The sequence below is a fragment of the Scyliorhinus torazame genome, chromosome 17 (assembly GCF_047496885.1).
Source record: "Scyliorhinus torazame isolate Kashiwa2021f chromosome 17, sScyTor2.1, whole genome shotgun sequence".
NCBI classification, from domain to species: Eukaryota; Metazoa; Chordata; class Chondrichthyes; order Carcharhiniformes; family Scyliorhinidae; genus Scyliorhinus; species Scyliorhinus torazame.
The window spans coordinates 101,516,285-101,540,086 of NC_092723.1; the positions used below are offsets into that span (position 1 = coordinate 101,516,285).

Genomic DNA, 23,802 nt, shown 5'->3' on the forward strand with positions numbered 1-23,802 from the left:
GTGCGTACGAACCGGCTGAGGTCAAAGTACTTTAAACTACACCCGAGGGACGAGGCAAGGGTTACTGTTTGCTCTGGCCACAGAGCCATTGGCCATGGCATTAAGAGCCTCGAGGAACTGGAAAGGGCTGGTTCGGGGGCTGGAGCACCGGGGCCCTCTTTACGCAGAAGACCTGCTCTTATATATTTCAGACCCGTTGGAGGGGCTGGGAGAAGTAATGCGAATCCTGGGAGAATTTGGCAATTTTTCGGGGAGTAAATTGAACATGGGGAAAAGCGAGATGTTTGCGATCCAGGCAAGAGGACAGGAGAGGAGACTGGGAGAGCTGCCGCTTAGAATGATAGGGATGAGCTTGCGGTATCTGGGATTGAAGAAAGTGTTGCTGGAGCGCAGTCGGGGGAGGGTGGGTTGGCGCTGCCGAACTTCTGCAATTACTACTGGGCGGCTAATATAGCCATGATTAGGAAGTGGGGGAGGGGTTGGCATGGGAGCGGGTGGAGGCGGCGTCATGCAAAGACACCAGTTTGGGAGCACTGATAATGGCACCTCATCTGTTCTCGCAGGCCCGAAACTCCACAAGTCCAGTGGTGGTGGCAGCTCTGAGAATCTGGGGGCAATGGTGGAGAAATAAGAGAGTGGAGGGAGCATCGGTTTGGAGCCTGATTTATAATAATCACCGGTTTGTACTGGGTAGGCTAGATGGTGGGTTCCGGAGATGGCAAAGGGCAGGAATTAGAAGGATGGGGGATCTATTTATAGACGGCAGCTTTCCCAGCTTGAAAGCCTTGGAGGATAAATTTGAATTGCCAGCAGGGAATGGGTTTAGGTATTTGCAGGTGCGAGACTTCCTGAGAAAACAGATGCCGGCCTTTCCGCTGCTGCCGCCACGGGGGGATACAGGATAGAGTGGAGTAGGTGCGTGGGAAGCCCAGCTGATCATGTCCACATGTTTTGGGCATGCCTGAAGCTTTAGAGGGTTTTGGTAGGGCTTTGCTCAGGCAATGTCCACGGTACTAAAAACACCGGCGGTGCTGAGTCCGGAGGTAGCGATCTTTGGAGTGTCGGAAGAGCCGGGAGTTCAGGGGGCGAAAGAAGTCTTTGCCTCCCTGGTAGCCTGGAGACGGATCTTGTTAATGTGGAGGGACTCGAAGCCCCCAAGTGTAGAGACCTGGGTTAGTGACATGGCTGGGTTTCCCAGTCTCGAAGATAAAGTTCGCCTTAAGAGGGTCAATGGTCGGGTTCATCCGGAGGTGGCAGCCGTTCGTCGACTTTCTCGGGGAAAATGTCAGCAGATGCTGTATTCCAAGCGGGGGGGGGGGGGGGGGGGGGGTGGGGAGAAGAGGTCCGGTTTGTTGTTTTATTGTTGGGGTGTGTGAATATTGGGATGGGGGGGGGGGAATATTTATTATACCATGTTGATGTCCTTGTTAATGTTAAAATACCTTTAAAATATATATTTTTTTAAAGTTCTACTGCTCAGACTCTTTGACATTCTACCTTGTGGATTCGGCTGTCGATATCTCAAATTCCTTGCCTTTTTAGAAGTTAACATTTGTATTGCTCCACTGATATCTGATAAATAAGGTTTCTGATGCGGCCAGTTGCACCTCAATGTCTCTAGAGGCCTTGTTGCTTGTCGGTTATTCTGTTTTCATCTCCGGTTCCGTTAACTTAGTTAATTTTCTAAATTCCTAACACATTGCAGTCTAACCATCCCAACTCCATTCTTGCCCCATTGGAAGTCGCTCTCCCCAGTTAATTATTTTTATTCTTTTCCTTTTCTATCACCATGCTAAACATTATGATACGACGATCACTGTCTCCTAAATGTTCCTCCACTGACACTTGATCTACTTGACCCACCTCATTTCCAAGAATTGGGTCCAACAGTGCATCCTTTCTTGTTGAACAGGGGGCACACGCTGCTGTAGAAGATTTTCCTGAACACCATCTAAAAGCTTTTGAGACACTCTACCTCTTACACTACTATATGTCCCAGTCTAAATTAGGAATACTATGTTTAGGAATAGAAGCAGTAGGAGGCCATTCGACCCGTCAAGCCTGCTCCGTCATTCATTATGATCATGTCACGGCTGATTATCAAGTTCAATACACTGAACCCGCCTTCTTCCATATCAGTTGATTCCTTTAGCCCCAAGATATATCTAATTCCTTCTTGAAATTACACAATGTCTTTGCCCCAACTACTTTCTGTAGTAGTCAATTCCATATGTAGTGAATTAATATGTTTGTATCACTCTGTATCTCCCTTGCCGACTTGTTCCCCTACACCTTTCCCAATACACCCAGCAATATAATTACACCCTTGTGCGTGTGTGTTGCACCAGGCCATGCCCAGTCTTTATATTGCAGAGGGATGTTTGGATATTGGATCACAAACTGTAATTAGTCATTGGGTCATAAAGAAAGAGGAGGTAGAGATTAGTGTTGGAGGTGGGGTGGCGGAACATGGGTTATCTTTCCCAATACCCCTCTTTCTCCACCCTCCCCCAATTCTTTATTGCTTATTTTGCTGAATACGTACATGCCTATGAATCCTCAGCATCCGAATCGGGAGTGTTTACCTCCTCAACCCTGGAAAGATGTGGCGTTCTCCCAATCTACACCAGAGCAGTGTAGTAGTTTGCTGCACACTGTCCTTTTTGCATGAATGATGTGCTCTACTGAGTTGCTGGTGCTGGAGGAAATGTTGTGCAGTCTATGATGAGTGATGCATGATCAATTACTACAAAGACGAGATTAAAGCATAACTGAAGGCTTTAATAGACTAGAACTGTTCCCCAGCAGCTCAGGTACAGAATGAGGCTGCTGGGACAGCACCGACTCTTATACTCCGCCTATCTGGGCGGAGCTACATACTATACAGCCAATGGTAAACCCCCAGGTTTGACCAATGGAACTTCAGCCTCTCGGATGCTGCAATACCTGATAATACCACATTCACCCCCTGTTAAAAAAGAGCCCGGCGGGTGTGGTGGCCAGCGGCTACAACTGTATTCAACATGATATGATCAGATGTGGAGGTACCGTGATACCTCCACAGTGTTTAGAGGATATTTACAGTCATGGCAGATAAATACAGTCAGTGTTTATTATTTACAGTTACAGATCGGTTAAGATGAAGCAATCAGTCGGTCGGGTGCCCTGGTCGTCCTCTGGGATCGTCTGGGCCTTGGTGGTGATTCCGGTGGGATCCAGGCGCCTGCGACTCCGGCAGCGTGGCTTCAGCCCCCATGGCAGCTTCGTCACCCCTAGACGGCGCTGGTGGGGAAAGCGGTTGACGTGGGAGAGGGGCGCCTGTAGGGGGTGTCGGTGGGTGGGAGGGCCCAGGCAGGAGCGGCGGGAGGACTGACCCTCCTGTGAGGTGCTGCGGAGGGGGGTGGTGGGGGTGGTGGTTGGGGTGAGCGTGGGGTTCCGCCGGGCGCCAGGTCCCGTAGGGAGACCGTATCTTGTCGGCCGACAGGTAACGCCACGTAGGCGTACTGGGGGTTAACGTGCAGCAGATGGAACCTCTCGACCAACGGGTCCGACTTGTGCGCCCGCACGTGTTTTCGGAGCAAGATGGGTCCGGGTGTCGCTAGCCAGGTCGGGAGTGCGGTCCCAGAGGAGGACTTCCTTGGGAAGGCAAGGAGACGTTCATGAGGTGTCTGATTGGTGGTCGTACAGAGCAATGACCAGATGGAGTGGAGGGCCTCCTGGAGGACTTCTTGCCAGCGGGAGACTGGGAGGTTCCTGGACCGTAGGGCCAGTAGGACTGTGTTCCAGACCGTTCCGTTCTCCCTCTCTACCTGCCCGTTTCCCCGGGGGTTGTAACTGGTCGTCCTGCTTGAGGCAATGCCCTTCCTGAGCAGGAATTGACGCAGTTCGTCGCTCTTAAAGGAGGACCCCCTATCACTGTGTATGTAAGGGGAAACTGAACAGTGCAAAGATACCATGGAGGGCCTTGATGACGGTGGTGGCGATCATGTTGGGGCAGGGGATGGCGAAGGGGAACCGGGAGTACTCGTCAATCATGTTCAGGAAATACGTGTTGCGGTCAGTGGAGGGGAGGGGGCCTTTGAAGTACATGCTGAGGCATTCAAAGGGACGTGAAGCCTTTATCAGGTGCACGCGCTCTGGCAGGTAGAAGTGCGGTTTGCACTCTGCGCAGATTTTGCAGTCCCTGGTGGCTGTCCTGACCTCCTCGATGGAGTAGGGCAGGTTGCGGGTTTTCACGAAGTGATAGAACCAAGTGACCCCCGGGTGGCAGAGGTCCTCGTGGAGGGTTCGGAGGCGGTCCACTTGTGCGTTGGCACATGTGCCGCGGGACAGGGCATCAGGAAGCTCATTTAGCTTCCCGGGACGATACAAGATCTCGTAGTTGTAGGTGGAGAGTTCTATCCTCCACCGCAAGATCTTGTCGTTTTTTATCTTGCCCCGCTGTGCATTATCAAACATGAACGCCACCGACCGTTGGTCCTGCCGGCCAGGTACTGCCTCCAATGTTGCACAGCTTATACTATGGCGTGGGCCTCCTTTTCGACTGAGGACTGGGGGATTTCTGAAGCATGGAGGGTACGGGAGAAGAAGGCCACGGGTCTGCCCGCTTGAATGAGGGTGGTCGCCAGAGCTACGTCGGACGCATCGCTCTCGACCTGAAAGGGGAGGGATTCGTCGATGGCGTGCATTGTGGCCTTTGCAATGCCTGCTTTGATGCGGCTGAAGGCCTGGCGGGCCTCCGTCGACAGGGGGAAGGTTGTGGACTGGATCAGGGGACGGGCTTTGTCTGCGTAGTTAGGGACCCACTGGGCGTAGTAACTAAAAAACCCGAGGCAGCGCTTCAGGGCCTTGGGGCAGTGAGGGAGGGGGAACTCCATGAGGGGGCACATGCGTTCAGTGTCGGGGCCTATAACTCCATTTCGCACTACGTAGCCAAGAATGGCTAGACAGTCCGTGCTAAATACGCATTTATCCTTATTGTAAGTTAAGGATTTTAGTGGTCTGGAGGAATTTTCGGAGGTTGGTGTCGTGGTCCTGCTGGTCATGGCCGCAGATGGTGACGTTATCGAGATACGGAAACGTTGCGCGCAAGCCGTACCGGTCAACCATTCGGTCCATCTCGCGTTGGAAGACCGAGACCCCGTTAGTGACACCGAAGGGAACCGTGGAGAAGACCTTATAATGCGCAATCCTGTTTACCAGGTCGGATATGTGGGGGAGATGGTACGTGTCCAGCTGTGTAAACCTGTTGATGGTCTGACTGTAGTCAATGACCATCCTATGTTTCTCCCTTGTCTTTACCACCACTACTTGGGCTCTCCAGGGACTGTTGCTCGCTTCGATGACCCCTTCCCTTAGTAGCCTTTGGACCTCCGACCTAATGAAGGTCAGGTCCTGGGCACTGTACCGTCTGCTCCTGGTGGCGACGGGTTTGCAATCCAGGGTGAGGTTCGCAAACAGGGAAGGTGAGTCGACCTTGAGGGTCGCAAGGCCGCAGACAGTAAGAGGGGGGGGGGGTGGTATAGGGCCGCCAAATTTGAAGGTCAGACTTTGCGGGTTACACTGGAAGTCCAACCCCAGGAGTGTAGCCGCGCAGAGGTGCGGAAGGACATAAAAGCGGAAATTGTTGAATTTCCTTCCTTGGACTGTGAGGTTTGCTGGGCAGAACCCCTTTATCTCCACTGAGTGGGAACCGGAGGCCAGGGAGATTCTTTGATTTACAGGGTGGGTAAAAAGTGAACAGCGCCTTACCGTGTCGGGGTGTATAAAGCTCTCCGTGCTCCCAGAGTCGATCAGGCAGCCATCTCGTGGCCATTGATGAAGACCGTCGTCGTTGCTGTTAAGAGTGTTCGATGTCGAGTTTGGTCCAGAGTCACCGAGGCCAGACACAGTTGCTGTAAATTTGATTGGGCAGTGTATAGTCGGCCGGGCTGGGGTCCTCGGGGGCATCCAAGATGGCCTCTCCCATGGGTTGCACATGGTGGTTGGAGATGGACAAAATGGCGGCGCCCATCCGTCCAGCGCGGTGTCCGGGGAACAAGATGACGGCGCCCGTGGGCTGCACGTGGCCCTAGGATACGGGGATGGTGGTGATTGCTGGCTGCCTGGGGCCCGAGGGGAAGTTCATTGTGGCAGCCCGGAGTCGCCGCTGGAGACCGCGGCCACCGCTCGTGCCTGGCAGACCCCCACAAAATGGCCCTTCTTGCCGCACCCTTTGCAGGTGGATATGCGGACCGGACAGCGCTGGCGGGGATGCTTTTCTTTCCCGCAGAAGAAATGGCGGGGCTCATCGGAGTTGGCGGGCCGCCTTACAGCGCAGGCCTGCGGGTACCGGGGGAAGGTCTGTGGGGCCGCCGTAGGATTGTGCGTTCCTGGAGGCAACATCCATGGACACTGCCAGGGCCCGTGCCTCCCTAAGTCCCAGGGTGTTTTTCTCTAAAAGACGCTGGCGGATCTCTGAGGAGCTCATAACTGCTACGTAGGCAACCCGGATTAGGAGTTCCGTGTGGTCGCTCGCCGAAACTTGCGGGCAGCCACAACTTCTGCCCAGCACCAGTAGCGCGAGGTAGAACTCCTCCAACGATTCCCCGGGGCTTTGTCGTCTCGTTGCAAGCAGGTGACGTGCGTAGACCCGGTTTACTGGGCGGATATAGTGTTTTAAAAGTTCGATTGCTGCATCAAAGTCTTGCGCATCCTCGATGAGGGTGTAGATCCCAGGGCTTACCCTTGAGTGCAGGAGATGCAGGTTCTGCTCCCCTGTGGGTGTGCCTCCAGCCGTCTCACGGTATCCTTTGAAACACGCCAGCCAGTGTTTGAAAATCGCCGCTGAGTTTGCCGCGTGGGGACTGAGTTGCAAACACTCTGGCTTGATTCGGAGATCCATCTTCTCTGCTTAAGTGTAGTCTATTAAATTGATGCACGACCAATTACTGCAAAGACGAGGTTAAAGCATAACTGAAGGCTTTAATAGACTGGAACTGTTCCCCAGCAGCTCAGGTACAGAATGAGGGCTGCTGGGACGGCAATGACTCTTGTACCACGCCTATCTGGGCGGAGCTACATATTATACCACCAATGGTAAACCCCCAGGTTTGACCAATGGAACTTCAGCCTCTCGGGTGCTGCAATACCTGATAATACCACAATGAGCACCATGTTTTCTCACTTGCACTCGTTTGAAGATGGGGATGTTCCGAAAACTGAGTAACCAGGACAAGGTTATTGTCAGGGCCTGTTGCAACAGTTCAGATCCAATGCCAAGCTCCTTAACCAGTATCTGCAAACCTGTGCCCAGTGCAAACAGTTGCCGTATAAAACTCCACACTCCAGAGCTTTGACAAAGGGTCATCTGGACTCGAAACGTTAGCTCTTTTCTCTCCCTACAGATGCTGCCAGACATGCTGAGATTTTCCAGCATTTTCTTTGATTTCCGCAAGAGGAGGCTGTTCCTCCCGAATCGTCCTTATTTCTATTTAAAATATGGTGATTAATATTGTCTATTCTTAGTTTGCCTGCAATATCTACACTTTGCAAAATTGTATTCGTGACTGGGAGCTAGCCAATGGTGTGAGTCCTAGTGGGATTGAAGTTTTCTAAAGGAGGGTATTGAAACCAAGTCAATCTGGGCAAAACATTCATTTCTGGCAACCTGCTAAGTTTTTTTTTTTTTTTAAATTTTTTTTTTAATGTGTAATCCATGCCGCGTGCATCTTGATCTGCATCTGATTTCTTTTCAAGCTCTATTTGTTCCCTTCCCTCATCAGTGTAAATCCATTCACTTCGGCAGGAGAATCTGTATTCGGCAAACCATTTTTTGATTTCTATAGCAGACATGTGAAACTGTTTCTCTCATGCCACATGACCTGCTGAGTATTAGCAGGGTTTGTAAAAAAAAATTCCCATTTCACTCATCCGCAAACTCTTTTGGGCGGGATTCTCTGCCCTGCCGTACCACTCTGGTGCGGCGCGCCCCGCCGGCAGGGGGATTCTCCATCCCGCTAGCTGGCCAATGAGGTTTCCCGTTGTGGGCATCCCCACGCTGTTGGGAAATCCATCAAGCTGCCACCGCGTCTTATTTGCATTAGTGTGTGTGTATCATTTTTAAAAAGTGTTCTTATTGGGATTTTTAACGTTGTGTGTTAAGAATTATACACCCCTTTACATATGTATTTACAATTACTGGCAGCCCCCTCGACATTGTGTATAATTACATTTGTTTTACTAGGTGGGGTTGGGGGGTGGGGGGAGAGAAGAGAGAAAGAAACCTGTTTTCCCCCTTCGCGTTCTCGAGAGAGAGAGAGAGAGAGAGGCTAGGATGGTCAGCTTCCCAGTTTGGCCTGTGGGATCCCTCCTGTGCATTGCCTTCCTCCTGTTTCTTCTGTTCTACCCGAGAGCTCCCTTTCATCTAGGTGCTTCCTACCCCTACCCCCCCCTATCCCGCACCCCCAAGTTTGTTGCCGGTTGCGAATGGGTGTTTAAGAATCTCCTACTGTTATCACTCCTGCATTATAACCATTTTCTATAAAATGTTCAGGTTTGTTTTGAAGGCAGGAAGAACTTTTGATAAAGGGTCTCGATAACCTATCGTGTGAATGTGAAATACGTCGAAGGTGGGGAACTGCAGAATGTTTTGAGACTCTGCCCATAGTAACGTGACCAAAGTATTCTGAGCGGACTCTCTGAAGGCTTTATAAATCATAAATGATATCGACAAGGGAAATCTGTGCCAAACTAGAGACTCAAAAGGTCATCAAATAGGTAGCATTAGATGAATCATTCTGCAACTGATTCACTGGGGACTAAATTTGAGGATATAATGAGTAACTGATCTGATATTTTGTTTTATGCCCCTTCAAGGTTGAACATTGTGTCGACAAATGTTGATGACCGAACAAGGGGACATTTTTAATAACTAACCAACTTGGGGGAGGCTATGGTGGGGGAGTGCCTGCTGATTAGGGTGTGTGTGTGGGAGTGCCTGCTGAGTGCGGGGGGGGCGGGGGGGAGAGTGGTGTGTGGGAGTGCCTGCTGAGTGGGGGGGGGGGGGAGGAAGAGTGGTGTGTGGGTGTGCCTGCTGAGTGGGGGGTAGGGGGGGGAGAGGAATAGTGGTGTGTGGGAGTGCCTGCTGAGTGGGGGGGCGAGGAAGAGTGGTGTGTGGGTGTGCCTGCTGAGTGGGGGGTAGGGGGGGGAGAGGAAGAGTGGTGTGTGGGAGTGCCTGCTGAGTGGGGGGGAGGAAGAGTGGTGTGTGGGAGTGCCTGCTGAGTGGGGGGGCGAGGAAGAGTGGTGTGTGGGAGTGCCTGCTGAGTGGGGGTGGGGGGGTGGGAGGAAGAGTGGTGTGTGGGAGTGCCTGCTGAGTGGGGGGGGGGGGGGAAGATGGTGTGTGGGAGGTGCCTGCTGAGTGTGGGAGGGGGGGGGGAGAGGAAAGAGGAGAGAGTGCCTGCTGGGTGGGTGGGGGGGGGGGGGGGCGAGTGGTGTGTGGGAGTACCAGCTGAATGGGGGGGGGGAATGCCTGCTGAGTGGCAGGGGGGGAAAGAGTGGTGTGTGGGAGTGCCTGCTGAGTGGGTGGGGTGTGTGGGGGGGGGGGGTGTGTGGGGTGGTGCCTGCTGAGTGGGGGGGGGGTGGAAGAGTGGTGTGTGGGAGTGCCTGCTGAGTGGGTGGGGTGGGGGCGGGGGGGGCGAGTGGTGTGTGGTAGTACCTGCTGAATGGGGGGGGTGGAATGCCTGCTGAGTGGCGGGGGGGAAAGAGTGGTGTGCGGGAGTATCTGCTGAATGGGGCGGGGGGGGTGGGGGGAAGTGTCTGCTGAGTGGGGGGGGGGTGGAAAAGTGGTGTGTGGGAGTGCCTGCTGAGTGGGTGGGGTGTGGGGGGGGGGGGGGGTGGTGCCTGCTGAGTGGGGGGGGGTGGAAGAGTGGTGTGTGGGAGTGCCTGCTGTGTGGGTGGGGTGGGGGCGAGTGGTGTGTGGTAATACCTGCTGAATGGGGGGGGGGGAATGCCTGCTGAGTGGCGGGGGGGAAAGAGTGGTGTGCGGGAGTATCTGCTGAATGGGGCGGGGGGGGTGGGGGGAAGTGTCTGCTGAGTGGGGGGGGGGGTGGAAAAGTGGTGTGTGGGAGTGCCTGCTGAGTGGGGTGGGGTGTGGGGGGGGGGGGGTGGTGCATGCTGAGTGGGGGGGGGTGGAAGAGTGGTGTGTGGGAGTGCCTGCTGTGTGGGTGGGGTGGGGGCGAGTGGTGTGTGGTAATACCTGCTGAATGGGGGGGGGGGGATGCCTGCTGAGTGGCGGGGGGGAAAGAGTGGTGTGCGGGAGTATCTGCTGAATGGGGCGGGGGGGGGGGGGAAGTGTCTGCTGAGTGGGGGGGGGGGGGTGGAAGAGTGGTGTGTGGGAGTGCCTGCTGAGTGGGTGGGGGGGGAGAGTGGTGTGTGGGAAGTGCCTGCTGAGTGGATGGGGGGGGGGAGGGAGGAAGTGCCTGCTGAGTGGCGGGGGGGGGGGGGGGGGGCAGTTTAAGAAGAGTGGTGTGTGGGAGTATCTGCTGAGTGGGTGGGGGTGGGGAAGTGTCTGCTGAGTGGGTTCGGGGGGGGGGGGGGGAGAGTGGTGTGTGGGAGTGCCTGCTGAGTGGGGGGGGGCGGAGAAGAGTGGTGTGTGGGTGTGTCTGCTGAGTGGGTGGGGGGGGGGGAAAGAGTGGTGTGTGGGAAGTGCCTGCTGAGTGGATGGAAGAGGGGGGGGGTGGGGAAGTGCCTGCTGAGTGAGGGGGGGGGGGGTGGGGAGAAGAAGAGTGGTGTGTGGGAGGTGCCTGCTGAGTGGGTGGGGGGGGGGGGGGAAGAGTGGGAGTGCCTGCTGAGTGGGTGGGGGGGGGGCGGGGGAGAAGAGTGGGAGTGGGGTGTGGGAGTGCCCGTTGAGTTGGGAGTGGGGTGAGTGCCCGGGGGCGGGGGGGGGGGGGGGGTGGGGAGGGAGGAGAGAGAAAGTGTGGGAGTGCCCGGAGTGGGGTAGGGGTGCTTTCGAGATGGTGAGGGGCTTCTGTTCTGTTGCTCAGATGAGACATATTCAACTTGAGGCCCTTCTACTCTCTTGAGGATGTTATGGCACACTCCATTCTGCCTGGTCAATATTTATCCCTCAATCAACGACACAGTTGGTTATTATCATATTGCTATTTGTGGATGTTCTGGAGTGCAAATTTCTGCATTCGCTGTAAAGACACATCAGGACACTGAGGTTGTGAAAGATACTATGTCAACGGGTAGTTATTTTAAGCACTATACTAATCACTTCTAAAAGTGACGTATACCCTGGGTGCAGTCCATCATGCCCTGAGACAGATGGGTAGGGTCACAGATACACGTCCGATGTATGTGGTGGTATGTATTAGGGGTAGTACGGTATCTGTGAAGCCGAGAGGCTATGAGCTGACAGGTCCCGGGTCCTAGTTGGATCTGCCGCCTGATGGCTCCGCCCAGAAGGCGGAGTAAAAGAGCTCGAGTTCTCCCAGCAGCCGCATTCTGTAACTGAGCTGCTGGGGAACAAGTCTTGCTTAATAAAGCCTCGATTGACTTCATCACTTCTCGACTTGAGTGAGTAATTGTTGCGCTACAATGTACAAGTTGAAGAAAAAGCAATTAGGCAGAGCAAAATTACCAGTATAACACTGCTCAAAGCAAAACACTTCTCCAGACCTTCAAAGCTGGCAGATCTAATACTTGGGGAAGAGCTAAAACTTGGGGAAGAGCTAAGTAATATTTCTTACTCTTCAATTTCAGGTGCTATGTCGAACCCAATGGAGTCTAAAGGTGGTTATGGTGCTCCACCCCCGAACTATACAGATGCAATGCAACCACCAAGCTACCAGGGGATGCCTGGACAACCGCCTTATCCTGCAGGGCCCCCTGTAGATGGATACCCATCTTATCCTGCAGGACCCCCCATGGGAGGACCTGGAATGCCAGCTCCCCAGCTTGCTCACCCTCCTGTCGGTAAGTTTGCTTCTCGCATCCCTTGAAAGTATTACAATGAACTCTTAACAGGTGATATGCGAGTTTTAGATTGCCATGTCATACCCATCTACAAGAGTCTGCATAGATGTCTAATCATGGAATGGGACGTATTGTTCCAATAATACTGCCTGTAGATAGAAGGATTACACAAATTGTTGTCTGCTTCACAGAATGGTTTTCATTCATGCCCAAAATGGGTGACTATGGGGTGCGCAAAAAGAAATGGGTAACCTAGTCATTGCACGTTTGCCTCCCTTCTTCAAAAATGCATCAACGTGTGCATTTTTTGGTTGTGGAATTGACTGCTTAACACCACCTGGATGTTCAGATAGGTGGAGTTTGACAAAGATGCTGTGGACAGAAAGACAAAAGGATGTAAGTGGCGGTAGTGATGATGACCTTAGAAGGTTGCTAATAATGGCACATTAAGAGATTAGAATGTGTTATCTGAGATGAGGAGGAACTACTTCTCGCAGAGGGTGGTGAATTTGTGGAACTCGCTGCCCCATAATACGGTGGAGTCTGAATCGTTAAATGGTTTCAAAATGAAATAGATATATTTCAGATTTTTTTTAAAAAAACTGGTAAAAGGGATGTGGGGAACAGCAAGGATCTGGATTTGAAACCCATGATCTGATTGAATGGTGGAGCAGGCTTGAAGAGCAGAATTGCCTGCTTCTCTCATTGCCTTATTCTGCTCCTAGTCCCTATGTTAAATGGCAGAACAGGGGACAGGTGGCCCTAGTGGGGTGGGTGGAGGGGGAGACAATGTGAGGGAACACTGATCGATGGGAAAAATGAAATAAATTGACAGCAATAAAATTGGGGTGAAAACCTATTTGGATGATTCAGGTGAAGATCTATTTAGATTTACAGGAAGCCTTGGGGTGGAGCTGATCCTGTATGTACCTGCTGCATTTTCCAGAATGGGTTAATGGCAGTGATCAATCTGTCTATTTTGCTTCCCTCCTATAGGTTGATGCTTTCTGACCAATTATCCTATCTTTAGTGCAGCTGAGGTCGATTCACTTGGGCAGAATGAGAATTTAAAAATGAGACGCCTCCTTATCAAAGACATAATACAGAATTAGGCAGTGCATTACTCACTAAGCTAGGGTTTCTGACATTTCCCAGCCACAGAACCCTTTAGACCTCCAAAAAGCACTGAGAAACACACTATTGTGCTGAAGAGTGCAATAGGTGCAAACATACAAATATCTAATTATAGCGGTCTTTTCAATTTCTTTTATATCTACATTATAGGTTAAAATTTCTTGCATTAAAAACGTACTTTCCTTTTTGTCACTTTGTTTTTTTGAAAAATATTTAATTAAGGCATTTATATTATAAATTTTAACATAAGCAACCACCCACCAAACAAACAACAAAGCCCAGCCAAAATGGTTTACATAAACAACTCCCCAACCTCAATTCAGAACCAACCTTACCCAACTCCCCGTGCCTCCACTTTTTAAACCCCCCCCCCCAGCACCGCTGACAGATTAATTTTACACAAATAAGTCGATAAACGGCTGCCACCTCTGGGTGAACCCTAGCATCGATCCCCTCAGGGTGAACTTGATCTTTCAAGCCTGAGAAACCCAGCCATGTCACTGACCCATTCCCCTGATTTTGGGGGCTCCTAGTCCCTCCATGTTAACCAGATCCGTCTCTGGGCTACTAGAGAGGCAAAGGCCAAGACATCGACCTCTCTTGCCCCCTGGACTCCCGGGTCTTCTGACATACCAAAAATCGCCACCTCTGGACTCTGAACCACTCTTACCTTCAGTATCTCTGACATATCCCGTGCCAGTCTCTCAACGCTCTCAGCGACATTGCCAACGGCTCTATAGCCAGGGCAAGCGGGGAAAGTGGACATCCCTGCCTCATTCTCCGGTGCAGCCTAAAATAATCCGAGCTCACCCGGTTCGTCCGCACACTCGCCACTAGTGCCTGATACAGCAGGCAGAACCAATCCACAAAACCCTGCTCAAACCCAAACCACCCCAGGATCTCCCACAAATCCTCGGGGGCCATCATTATCGCATTTAGCAACCTTCTGATATTAGCCACCAGATGCCTCCTCTGCTGTCTGATCCTCCTCTATTACCCCTGGCACACAGTCCTCCATTCTCGAGGCCAAGATCTTAGCCAATAACTTGGCATCCACATTTAACTGAGATCGGCCTATACGACCCACACTGCTCCGGATCCTTATCCCGCTTCAAAATCAGAGAAATCGAGACCTGCGACAGCGTCGGGGAAGCACCACCTGCTCCCTTGCCTCATTAAATGCACTCACCAACAAGGGTCCCAGAATCCCAGACAGTATTTCGTAAAACTCCACTGGAAACCTATCCGGTTCCAGGCCTTGCCCGACTGCATCGCTCCAGCCCCTGCACCCTTCCACCAGCCAGATGGGGACACTCAATCCATCCACCTGTTCCTCTTCCACCCTCGGGAAATCCAGCCTCTCCAAAAACCGCCTCAACCCTTCCACCTTGGCCGGGGGTTCCGACTCATACAGCCGACTGTGGAAATCTCTAAACACCCCATTCACGCCAACCGGGTCCAAACCGTGTTTTCACCCCCCTGTCCTTTACTTTCCCGATCTCCCTCGCTGCCTCCTGTTCCCCCAACGGGTACGTCAGCATACTGCTCACCTTCTCACCATATTCATAAACCGCCCTTCTTGCCCAACTGCCTTCCCCGTGGATAAAAACCCGAACTCCTTCTGCCGCTCCTTCAACAGCCCCACCTCCGGTCTTCAGAGTACCTCCTGTCCACCCGCAGAATCTCCTCAGCTAGCCTTTCCACCTCCACCCTCTCCACCTTCTTCCTGTGTGCCCGGATCAAAATAAACTCCCCTCTCACCACTGCTGCCCACAGCGTGGCCGCCGAGACCTCCCCTGCGTCCTTTATCTCCACATACCCCTGAATGGCCTCCCTCACCCGCTCACACATCTCCTTATCCAATAAAAGCCCCACACTAGCCTTCATTGCGGGCACTGGGCCCCATCCTTATTCACCCGCAAGTCCACCCAATGCTGAGCATGACCTGACACCACTATCGCTGAATACTAGCGGTCCTATCTAAAACAAAAAGTCAATTCAGGAGTACACACTGCAAATGCAAGAAAAATGAAAATTCCTTTGCTCTCGGCCTCCCAAACCTCCACGGATCTACCCCCCCCCCCCCCCCCCCCCCCCCCCCGCCTGCCCGCAGGTGCTCCATAAAACCACTCCTCTCCTTGACTACTGCAGACACCCTCCCCAACCTCGAACTCGACCGGTCCAAGCTCGGGTCTAAAACCATACTAAAATCATCCCCCCCCCCCCCCCCCCCCAAGTCGGCCACTATTCTCCCCACTTCAAACGCCACTGTTTATTAACCAAATCGCCACCCCCTCGTTTTGGAATCTAATCCCGAATGGAATACCTGCCCTACCCATCCTTTCCTCAACCAAGTCTGATCCACCACCTGCAGGTGTGTCTCCTGTAACAGAGCTACGTCCACCTTTGAACTTTTAAAATTTGCGAACACACGGGCCCTCTTGACTGGCCCATTCAACCCTCACGCGTTCCATGTGATCAGCCTGGCCGGCGGAGGGAAACCGCCCCCACCAATCAACCATAGCCCCTCCTGGGCCAGCCTCCATCCCGCATCTCCTCAGGCCCAGCCTCGGACAGCACTTTTCCTCCCAACCGCAAAAAACAGCCACAACCCCCATCAATACACTTGCCTCCCGCTCACCCCCCCACTGTGCTTCCATGACCTAGCCTGCCCAGCTAGCCTGGTAGACCCCGCCCATGTCACCTAGCTTCCTACACCCCCCCCCCCCCCCCAAACCCACTCAAACATTCTCCATTATCGCAGTTATAATGTAACTACACCCACCGAACACAAAGAAAAGAGCAACCCACCATCCCCCACCAAGAACAAACACCGAGCAATGGCTCCAAACACAGTCCAAAAATAACCCAAACAAACGGCAAAGGAACAGGAAGTGAACTCTCCTCAAGTTCCATCTCCTGCCAGTTCATTGTCCCTGACCAATTTCATCGCCACCTCCGGTGTCCCGAAGTACAGCTCCCAACCCTTATAGGTCACCCCCAGGTGCGCTGGGTATAACATGCTAAACTTCACTCGCTTCTTAAAGAGGGCTGCCTTCACTTTGTTGAGCCCACTCTCCTTTTGGCCAACTCTGCACCCAGGTCCTAGTATACATGCAGCTCGTTACCCTCCCACCAGGTGCAGCGCCTTATCTGCCTGGCACACCTCATTGTCCAAGAATCGTTCCAGGCGCGCCACCATCGTCCTCAGCAGCTCGTTCCCCTGCGGCTTCCTCATTAGCACCCTGTGCGCCCAGTCCACTTCCAAGGGCCGTACAAATACCCCCTCACCCAGCAGCTTCTCGAACATTCGAGTAACATACATGCTTGTGTCCGCTTCCTTGCTGCCCTCCGGCAGTCCAACGATCCTCAGATTTTGCCTGCGGGACCGATTCTCCAGGTCCTCCACTTTCTCCTGCAGCTGCCTCTGTTGATCCCACATCATAGCCATCTCCGCTGCCATCGAGGCAAGCTGCTCCCCCACCATCTCCTCCACCTTCTGGATCACATGGCTCTGAGCCTCCAGCCTCTTCTCCATGCGGTCGATCCCCACCTTTATCGGGTCCACCACTCCAGCCAGGTCCTCCAAATTTTCCTTCCTCTGCTGGGTGAACTTATCATTTAAGGAAGCCCACCAGCTGCTCTGTCGACCATTGAAAGGTTAGGGCTGATCCCTGACCCTCTGTCATTTTCACCTGTGTCGCAGGCCCAATTCCAGCTATCACCAACCGTTCCCTTTTTCGGCCACTTCTGGTCCATGACTCCATCCGCTGGTGGGACACCTCTCCTTCCACCCCAACAAAAAATCCACCCGCTAGCCGTGGAAAAGATCCACAAATTCCATCACGAGCGGGAGCCATTAAATGTGCGACCACTCACACACTGGCCGCCACCGGAAGTCCGCCTTTTTGTCATTTTACCTTTTTGCCATTTTTAATGGGAGTGTTGCTGCTTCAGTTCAAATAGGAAGAGTGCCGATGGACTTCTGGATTCTCATTTTTGAACACCGACACGTGCATACATCCTCGCTCATTCACTTTCTCCTCCGTGGTCCAGTGACTTCCCTCCCCTCCACCTCTTTTCCAGCGTCTTCACTCCCACTGGCAGGTCCAGCTCTCCCCATTGCTCCCTCTCAGGAAGCCAGACTCTGGACAAGCTGGAAACAGCATGAAACTCAAATTGCATTGGTCAGCTTGGCCCGGTGCAGAACCCCAGGGAGGCTTCCATGGAACCCAATTTTTGAACGCCTGCATTAAGCAATCGGGATTTATTAGAATTCATGTACCCGCTTGCGAATCTAACTATGCGTTTCCAAAAATACTCATTGTGAACGGAACCTTGAGCCTGAATTTCTGATCTGTTCCTGAATGCCGTCTTTGGTTTTTCAAGCTCGCTGTTGGCTGTTTTTAATCACTTTCACCTTCCTCAGTTTTGGTGCATACACACTTTTGAGTTGGATTGAGCAAACTACACTCTACCATATGAACTGCTACCTGATCTCTCTTCCCTCTCTTGCTCTGTCTTGAGTGTTTACTAATGTGAACCAGCAATTATGAATGCAGAACATAACTTGCCCATGGAGACACCTTTGGGGAAGGATAGTAAAATGGGAGTAGAAATATTTAAACTTCATCTTGTCATTATTGTTAAATGGTTTGATTTGGGCAGATTTACAGAACATTGGCTATTTAGGACGTCCTTCGTAAGCGCCTTTGTTTTTTTCCCCCTTTAGTGGTGCAGACTGTTTATGTGCAGCCCACACAACGCTTCGGCTTCCAACCAATGCAGACAACCTGTCCATCCTGCAACCAGGTGGTTATAACTCGTGTCAGCCACTCGCCGGGTGCACTAACATGGCTTAGCTGTGGAGGTCTCTTCCTTGTTGGGTAGGTTATCCAAATAATCCGGAAAGAATCAATGAAATTGTACGTGTACGCTTGCTGTCCATCGCAAAGTGTGTGGAAGCTGTGCTCTTCCATTCGTGAATCTTTTGTTGAACGTTTTACCATTTTCAGTACATTTTTACAAGAGTGCAGAAAGTTTCCATGGGTTGCAACCTGACGGTCAAATAGGAAATGCCAGCAACTATCAAGAACGGAGAAGGAATCTGTAATTTTGGGTTGAGACCATTTGTAGAATAGGTAACATCAGAAGTGATCCTGGGGACCAAAAATCATTTTGTACTTAATGATGTAGCATGGAATTATTAGATTTGTGCCTTACCGAAGCAAAAACTATCAAAACAGTGAGGTGGAGGCAGCATTAGCCCATATAAAGAAAAGGAGAAAATGGGAGAATGTCAAAATCAACTTAAAATGCTGACAGATCTTTGTCCCGAAGCGGGTTAATGTTGGGCAATGACCCTCTTAACAGCGAGAAAGTATCTCCTTAAAAAATCCTCCTTGTCGCGGACACGTTCTAGGCAGAGCTCCTAGTCTCCCCTGTCTCTCTCTGATGGGGGAGGAAGTTCTGCTTCGAAAATAATATCAAAGCAAATTACTGCGGAGGCTGGAATCTGGGGGAAAAAAAAAGCAAAATGCTGGACAATCTCAACAGGTATGACAGCATCTGTGGAGAAATAAGGGAATTAATGTTTCCAGACTGGATGATTTCTGTTTTGGAGATTGTGTGGGGAGGTACGGTGGCGCTGTGGTTAGCATTGCTGTCCCACAGTGCCGCAGACCCAGGTTCAATTCCGGCCTTGGATGACTGTCTGTGTGGAGTTTGCGTACGTGTCTGCGTGGGTTTCCTCCGGGTGCTCCTGTTTCCTCCCACAGTCCACAGATGTGCAGGTTAGGTGGATTGGCCATGATAAATTGCCCCTTCAAGGCAATAGGGCAAGGACGTGGGTCTAGGTGGGATGTTCTTTCGAAGGGTTGCAGACTCTATGGGCCAAATAGCCTCTTCCTATTTAAATAAAATATATATTTATTCAAGTTTTTCAACAACCCCCCCCCCCCACAAAACGAAAGCAACAAGAACACAAGTAGAAATTATACATTGGATTTCCCCCATATACAGTAACCCCCCATATAACAGTAAAAAGCACAAATAGGAAGAAAAAAACACTTTACCCCAAACACCACCCCAAGATAACCCCCCCCCCCCCCACACACCCCTGGGCTGCTGCTGACCTCCTCCTAACGTTCCGCGAGATAGTCTAAGAATGGTTCCCACCGCCTGAGGAACCGCTGCACAGACGCTCGCAAGGCAAACTTTATCCTCTCCAGCTGAATGAACCCTGCCATGTCATTGGTCCAAGCTTCCACACTAGGGGGCTTCACATCCTTCCATTGTAGCAAAATCCTCCGCCGGGCTACCAGGGACGCAAAGGCCAGAATACCGGCCTCGTTCGCCTCCTGCACTCCCGGCTCGTCCGTTACCCCAAATAATGCTAATCCCCAGCTCAGCTTGACCTGGGCATTCACCACCTTGGACATAGTCCTCGCAACACCCCTCCAAAACCCATCCAGCGCCGGGCACGACCAGAACACATGGACATGATTTTCCGGGCTCCCGAGCACCTCTCACGTCTGTCCTCCACTCCAAAGAACCTACTCAACCTTGCCCCTGTCATATGCGCTCTGTGAGTAACCTTGAACTGTATTAGGCTGAGCCTGGCGCAAGAGGAGGTAGAATTAACCCTACTCAGGGCATCAGCCCACAGACCCTCATCTATCTCTTCCCCAAGCTCCTCCTCCCACTTGCCCTTTAACTCCTCCACCGAGGCCTCCTCCTCTTCCTGCAGCTCCTGATAGATCGCCAAAACCTTGCCTTCTCCAACCCATACACCCGAAGTCACCCTGTCCTCAATCCCATATGCCGGAAGCAGCAGGAATTCCCTCACCTGCCGCCTCACAAACGCCCTCACTTGCATGTACCTAAAAGCATTTCCTGGGGGTAGCCCAAACTTCTCCTCCAAACCCCCCCCCCCGGCCCCACCCACATCCTTCCCTAGCGCGGGAAAAAGCCCGCGCTTTCTGCCTGAGCCGGCCCCACCCCCTCTGGCGCAGCTCCTTTTTGCGGCTTTGCCCCAACTCCCCATCCCCGGTTCTCTTTCCCCCCCCCCCCCCCTCATCCTCAGCGGGGCCCTGCCCCTCCAACACCGATGCCCACACTCTCCCACAGTCCCCACATCAAATCCATTCACCCATCTCCACCCAGCACTCAAACAAAAAAAACATTCCCCAAATGCAGTAAACACAGTAAACATCCCCTCCCACGGCGAACCCTCAGTTCGAGTCCAACTTTTCAGCCTGGATAAAGTTCCATGCCTCATCAGGCGTTTCAAAATAGTGGTGCCGATCTTGGCACGTGACCCACAATCTCGCTGGCTGCAGCATCCCGAACTTCACCCCTTCCGATGGAGAACCGCCTTAGCACGGTTAAAACCAGCTCTCTTCTTAGCCACCTCTGCACTCCAGTCCTGGTAAATTCGGATCTCCGTGTTCTCCCACCTGCTGCTCCCTTCTTTTTTGGCCCATCTCAGGACACACTCCCTGTCCGTAAAGCGGTGGAACCTCACCACTACAGCCCTTGACGGCTCGCTGGCTTTGGGTCTCCTTGCCAGGACCCAATGAGCCCCATCCAGCTCCAGGGGCCTCGGGAAAGCTCCCGCGCCCATCAGCGAATTGAGCATCGTGCTCATATATGCCCCAGCATCAGGCCCCTCCACTCCTTCAGGGAGACACAGAATCCGAAGATTCTTCCTCCTCAACCTATTCTCCAGGTCCTCAAATGTTTCCTGCCACCTCTTGTGCAGCACCTCCACCTTCACCAGCAGGCCCAAGATCTCATCCTCGTTCTTCGAGGCTTTTTGCCGCACCTCCTGGATCGCCACCCCTTGGGCCTTCTGGGTCTCCACAAGCTTCTCAATCGGCGCCTTCATTGGTGCCAGCATTTCTGTCTTCAGCTCCGCAAAGCAGTGTTTAAGGAATTCCTGCTGCTCCTGCGACCACTGCGCCCATGCTGTTTGGTCTCCACCCGCCGCCATCTTGCTTTTCCTCCCTCGCACTTTCCGCTGCACCAGGATCACTTTTTTTAACTGCTCCACTCCTGGTCCAGTCCATATAATGTCGGGGGAACCTTGCTGTCACCTTCCCACACTGGGAGCCGTAAACAATTGCCGTTGGGGCCCCTCTGAAGAGCCCAAAAGTCCGTTCCTGGCGGGAGCTGCCGAACGTGCGGCCTACCTAGGCATAGCCAACTAGAAGTCTCCAAATCGCCTCTTTCTGCACTGTACGGTTTCTACGATGATTCTGCAAGAGCAGCTAGAGGTTGTGGTACCAGAAACAGAAACCAGGGTTACTCCGGGAGAAATCTTCCAGAACGCAGGAGGGGAGAGGAAAATGCTTTTGATGTTTGGGCAGTGTAAATAGCAGGATGTGATCCATTGAACATGGAAGCTGGTGGGGTAGAAGGTTTGCGATGAGAGGGATTTAGTTAGTTTGAAGGGAAAGTGGCAAGAGGTGCAGGAAGGGTCTGACATTGTCAAGAGTCCTGTCACAGTAAATGGTAATCCTTGGCTGAAGAGATGGGGTGCTTTCAAAGTTTTTCTTTAGTGTAGATGATAAAATTCTTAGCGGATTCAATGGTGAGTGAGAGGAAGAAGCGAGAGGAATTCTTTACAGGATTCAGTTTGTGAGAAAGCACATTCTAGATGATTGTAGAAGATGCTGGATGTGTATGACAAGCCGAACATTGGTAGGTAGAAGATCTGTGAAAGTATATCATAGAATCAGAATTTACAGTGCAGAAGGCCATTCGGCTCATCGAGTCTGCACCGGCCTTGGAAAGAGTACCCCACCTAAGCCCACACCTCCACCCTATCTCTGTAACCCAGTAACCCCACCTAAACCTTTTGGACACAAAGGGTAATTTAGCATGGCCAATGCGATTAACCTGCACATCTTTGGACTATGGGAAGAAACCGGAGCACCCGGAGGAACCCACGCAGACACTGGGAGAGCAGTGATCCAAGCCAGGGATCGAAGCTTGGACCCTGGAGCTGTGAGGCAACTGTGCTAATCACTGTGCTCCCGTGCCCCCTGGTGACGCAAATGTGCCATTAACAATTAGTGCTGAAGTTTAATACCCTTATTTACACACTTTTACATGTGTGCACGTATCTATGTTGTCCCTTTGATTGTCCTCCTCTGTGACCATATGATATTGGAGCAGAATTGAGATATTCAGCCCATCGAGTCTGCTTCGTCATTCAATCATGGCTGATATGTTTCTCATCCCCATTCTGCTGCCTTCTCTCCATAACCCCTGATCCCCTGATCAAGCAAGAACCTATTTAACTCTGCCTTTAAAGGTACTCATGACTTGGCCTCCACAGCCTTCTGCAGCAATGAATTCCACAGATTCAACACCCTCAGACGAAGAAATTCCTCCTCATCTCCATTTTAAAGAATCGTCCCTTCAGTCTGAAGGCTGTGCCCTCACGTTCTAGTTTCCCCTACTAGTGGAAACATCCTCTCCACATCCACTCCAGCCTCGCAGTATTCTGTAAGTTTCAATAAGATACCCCCCTCATCCTTCTAAACGAGTACAGACCCAAAGTCCTCACCCGCTCCTCATATGACACGCCTTTCATTCTGGGGATCATTCTTGGTAACCTCCTCTGGACCCCCTCCAAGGTCAGCACATCCTTCCTTGGATACAGGGCCCAAAACTGCTCACAATGAACAATTATCTGGCTTTTTTCCATGTTGCCATCTTTTCAAACTGTATGCTCTGCAAAATCTTGTGTCTCGAGTACCCTCTAACTGCCTCATGTTTTCTCCCGTTCTAGGTGTGTGTTTGGCTGCTGCCTGATCCCATTTTGTGTCGAGAGTCTTCAGGATGTGGAGCACAATTGTCCAAATTGTGGGCGACACATCAGCAGCTGTAAGCGCCTGTAAAAAGAGAACATTTCCCCGAGATCCTGCTGTGCCTCTGTGACACTTCAAAATTTTGACATGACTTCTAGATGGAATGTTCCTTTTTTTTTAATGAAATCTGATTTATATCACTCGGGAGATGTCACATGTTCACTTCCAGGGTATGAACTGATGTTTTAGTGAAAAATCATTGGGAGGCTGGTTACTGCCTGGCGGTATCTTCTCAAGTCAATCTACACAAGTGGTCCTGCAAGAGTTATTAGCAACCATAATTAGGGGGGTGGGAAGGGGTAGGAATGGCAAGTCTTTCCTTTCCCCTTCAGGTAATTTTGTCACTTGGTTTAAATAGTCTTAAATAAGTTTGGCAACTATTTTTTTAAATATCTTTGAAGTGAGTTTCATTAGAAGTAATTCTCAATATAATGGATGAATCGTGTTCAAATTGGTCAATTTGATGGTAAAATCAATTGTGATTTTGACAATAACTGTGCTAAATAAAAGCTTGCATTAAAGAGAGAAGATAGTCAGACTATCATTAATGTGCTCACGGGCTGGTGGTGATCTGATATCTTGTAGGTTTGGGCATCTGTCTAGTTCTGTGCTAATTTCGCGTTCCTGAAGTAGGGTAAAGGTGAAAGATATTGGGTTGGATTCTCCGCAGCCCCGCCCGTCCGGCGATTCTCCGTGATCCGAAAATCGGCGTGACCGCGGAGCATGGCGCGCCACCTGGGGTCCATTGACAGAGGCCCGCCCAACAAGCAATCCTCCGTTCCCGGCCAGCCGAGTTCCCAATGGCGTGGAACTAACCACCTATTGCCGGTTA

The 23,802-nt window shown here is 51.8% G+C and overlaps 1 protein-coding gene across 8 annotated transcripts in view; it reads left to right on the plus strand.

The window, feature by feature from the left end:
• The window catches only part of litaf (lipopolysaccharide-induced TNF factor), an 81,716-nt gene extending 58,218 nt beyond the window's left edge, over window positions 1–23,498 (plus strand). For 6 of the 8 annotated variants that reach the window (XM_072480801.1, XM_072480802.1, XM_072480803.1 and 3 more), the window contains 3 exons: window positions 11,746–11,958; window positions 17,825–17,978; window positions 22,892–23,498. In XM_072480801.1, the coding sequence (XP_072336902.1) occupies window positions 11,746–11,958; window positions 17,825–17,978; window positions 22,892–23,000 (476 nt within the window). In that variant the 3' untranslated portion in view covers window positions 23,001–23,498. Of the gene's footprint in view, window positions 1–11,047; window positions 11,124–11,534; window positions 11,560–11,745; window positions 11,959–17,824; window positions 17,979–22,891 lie in introns of those variants that run through there. The other 2 variants (XM_072480800.1, XM_072480804.1) reach the window with 2 other exon arrangements.
• The last annotated feature ends 304 nt before the right edge of the window (window positions 23,499–23,802 follow it).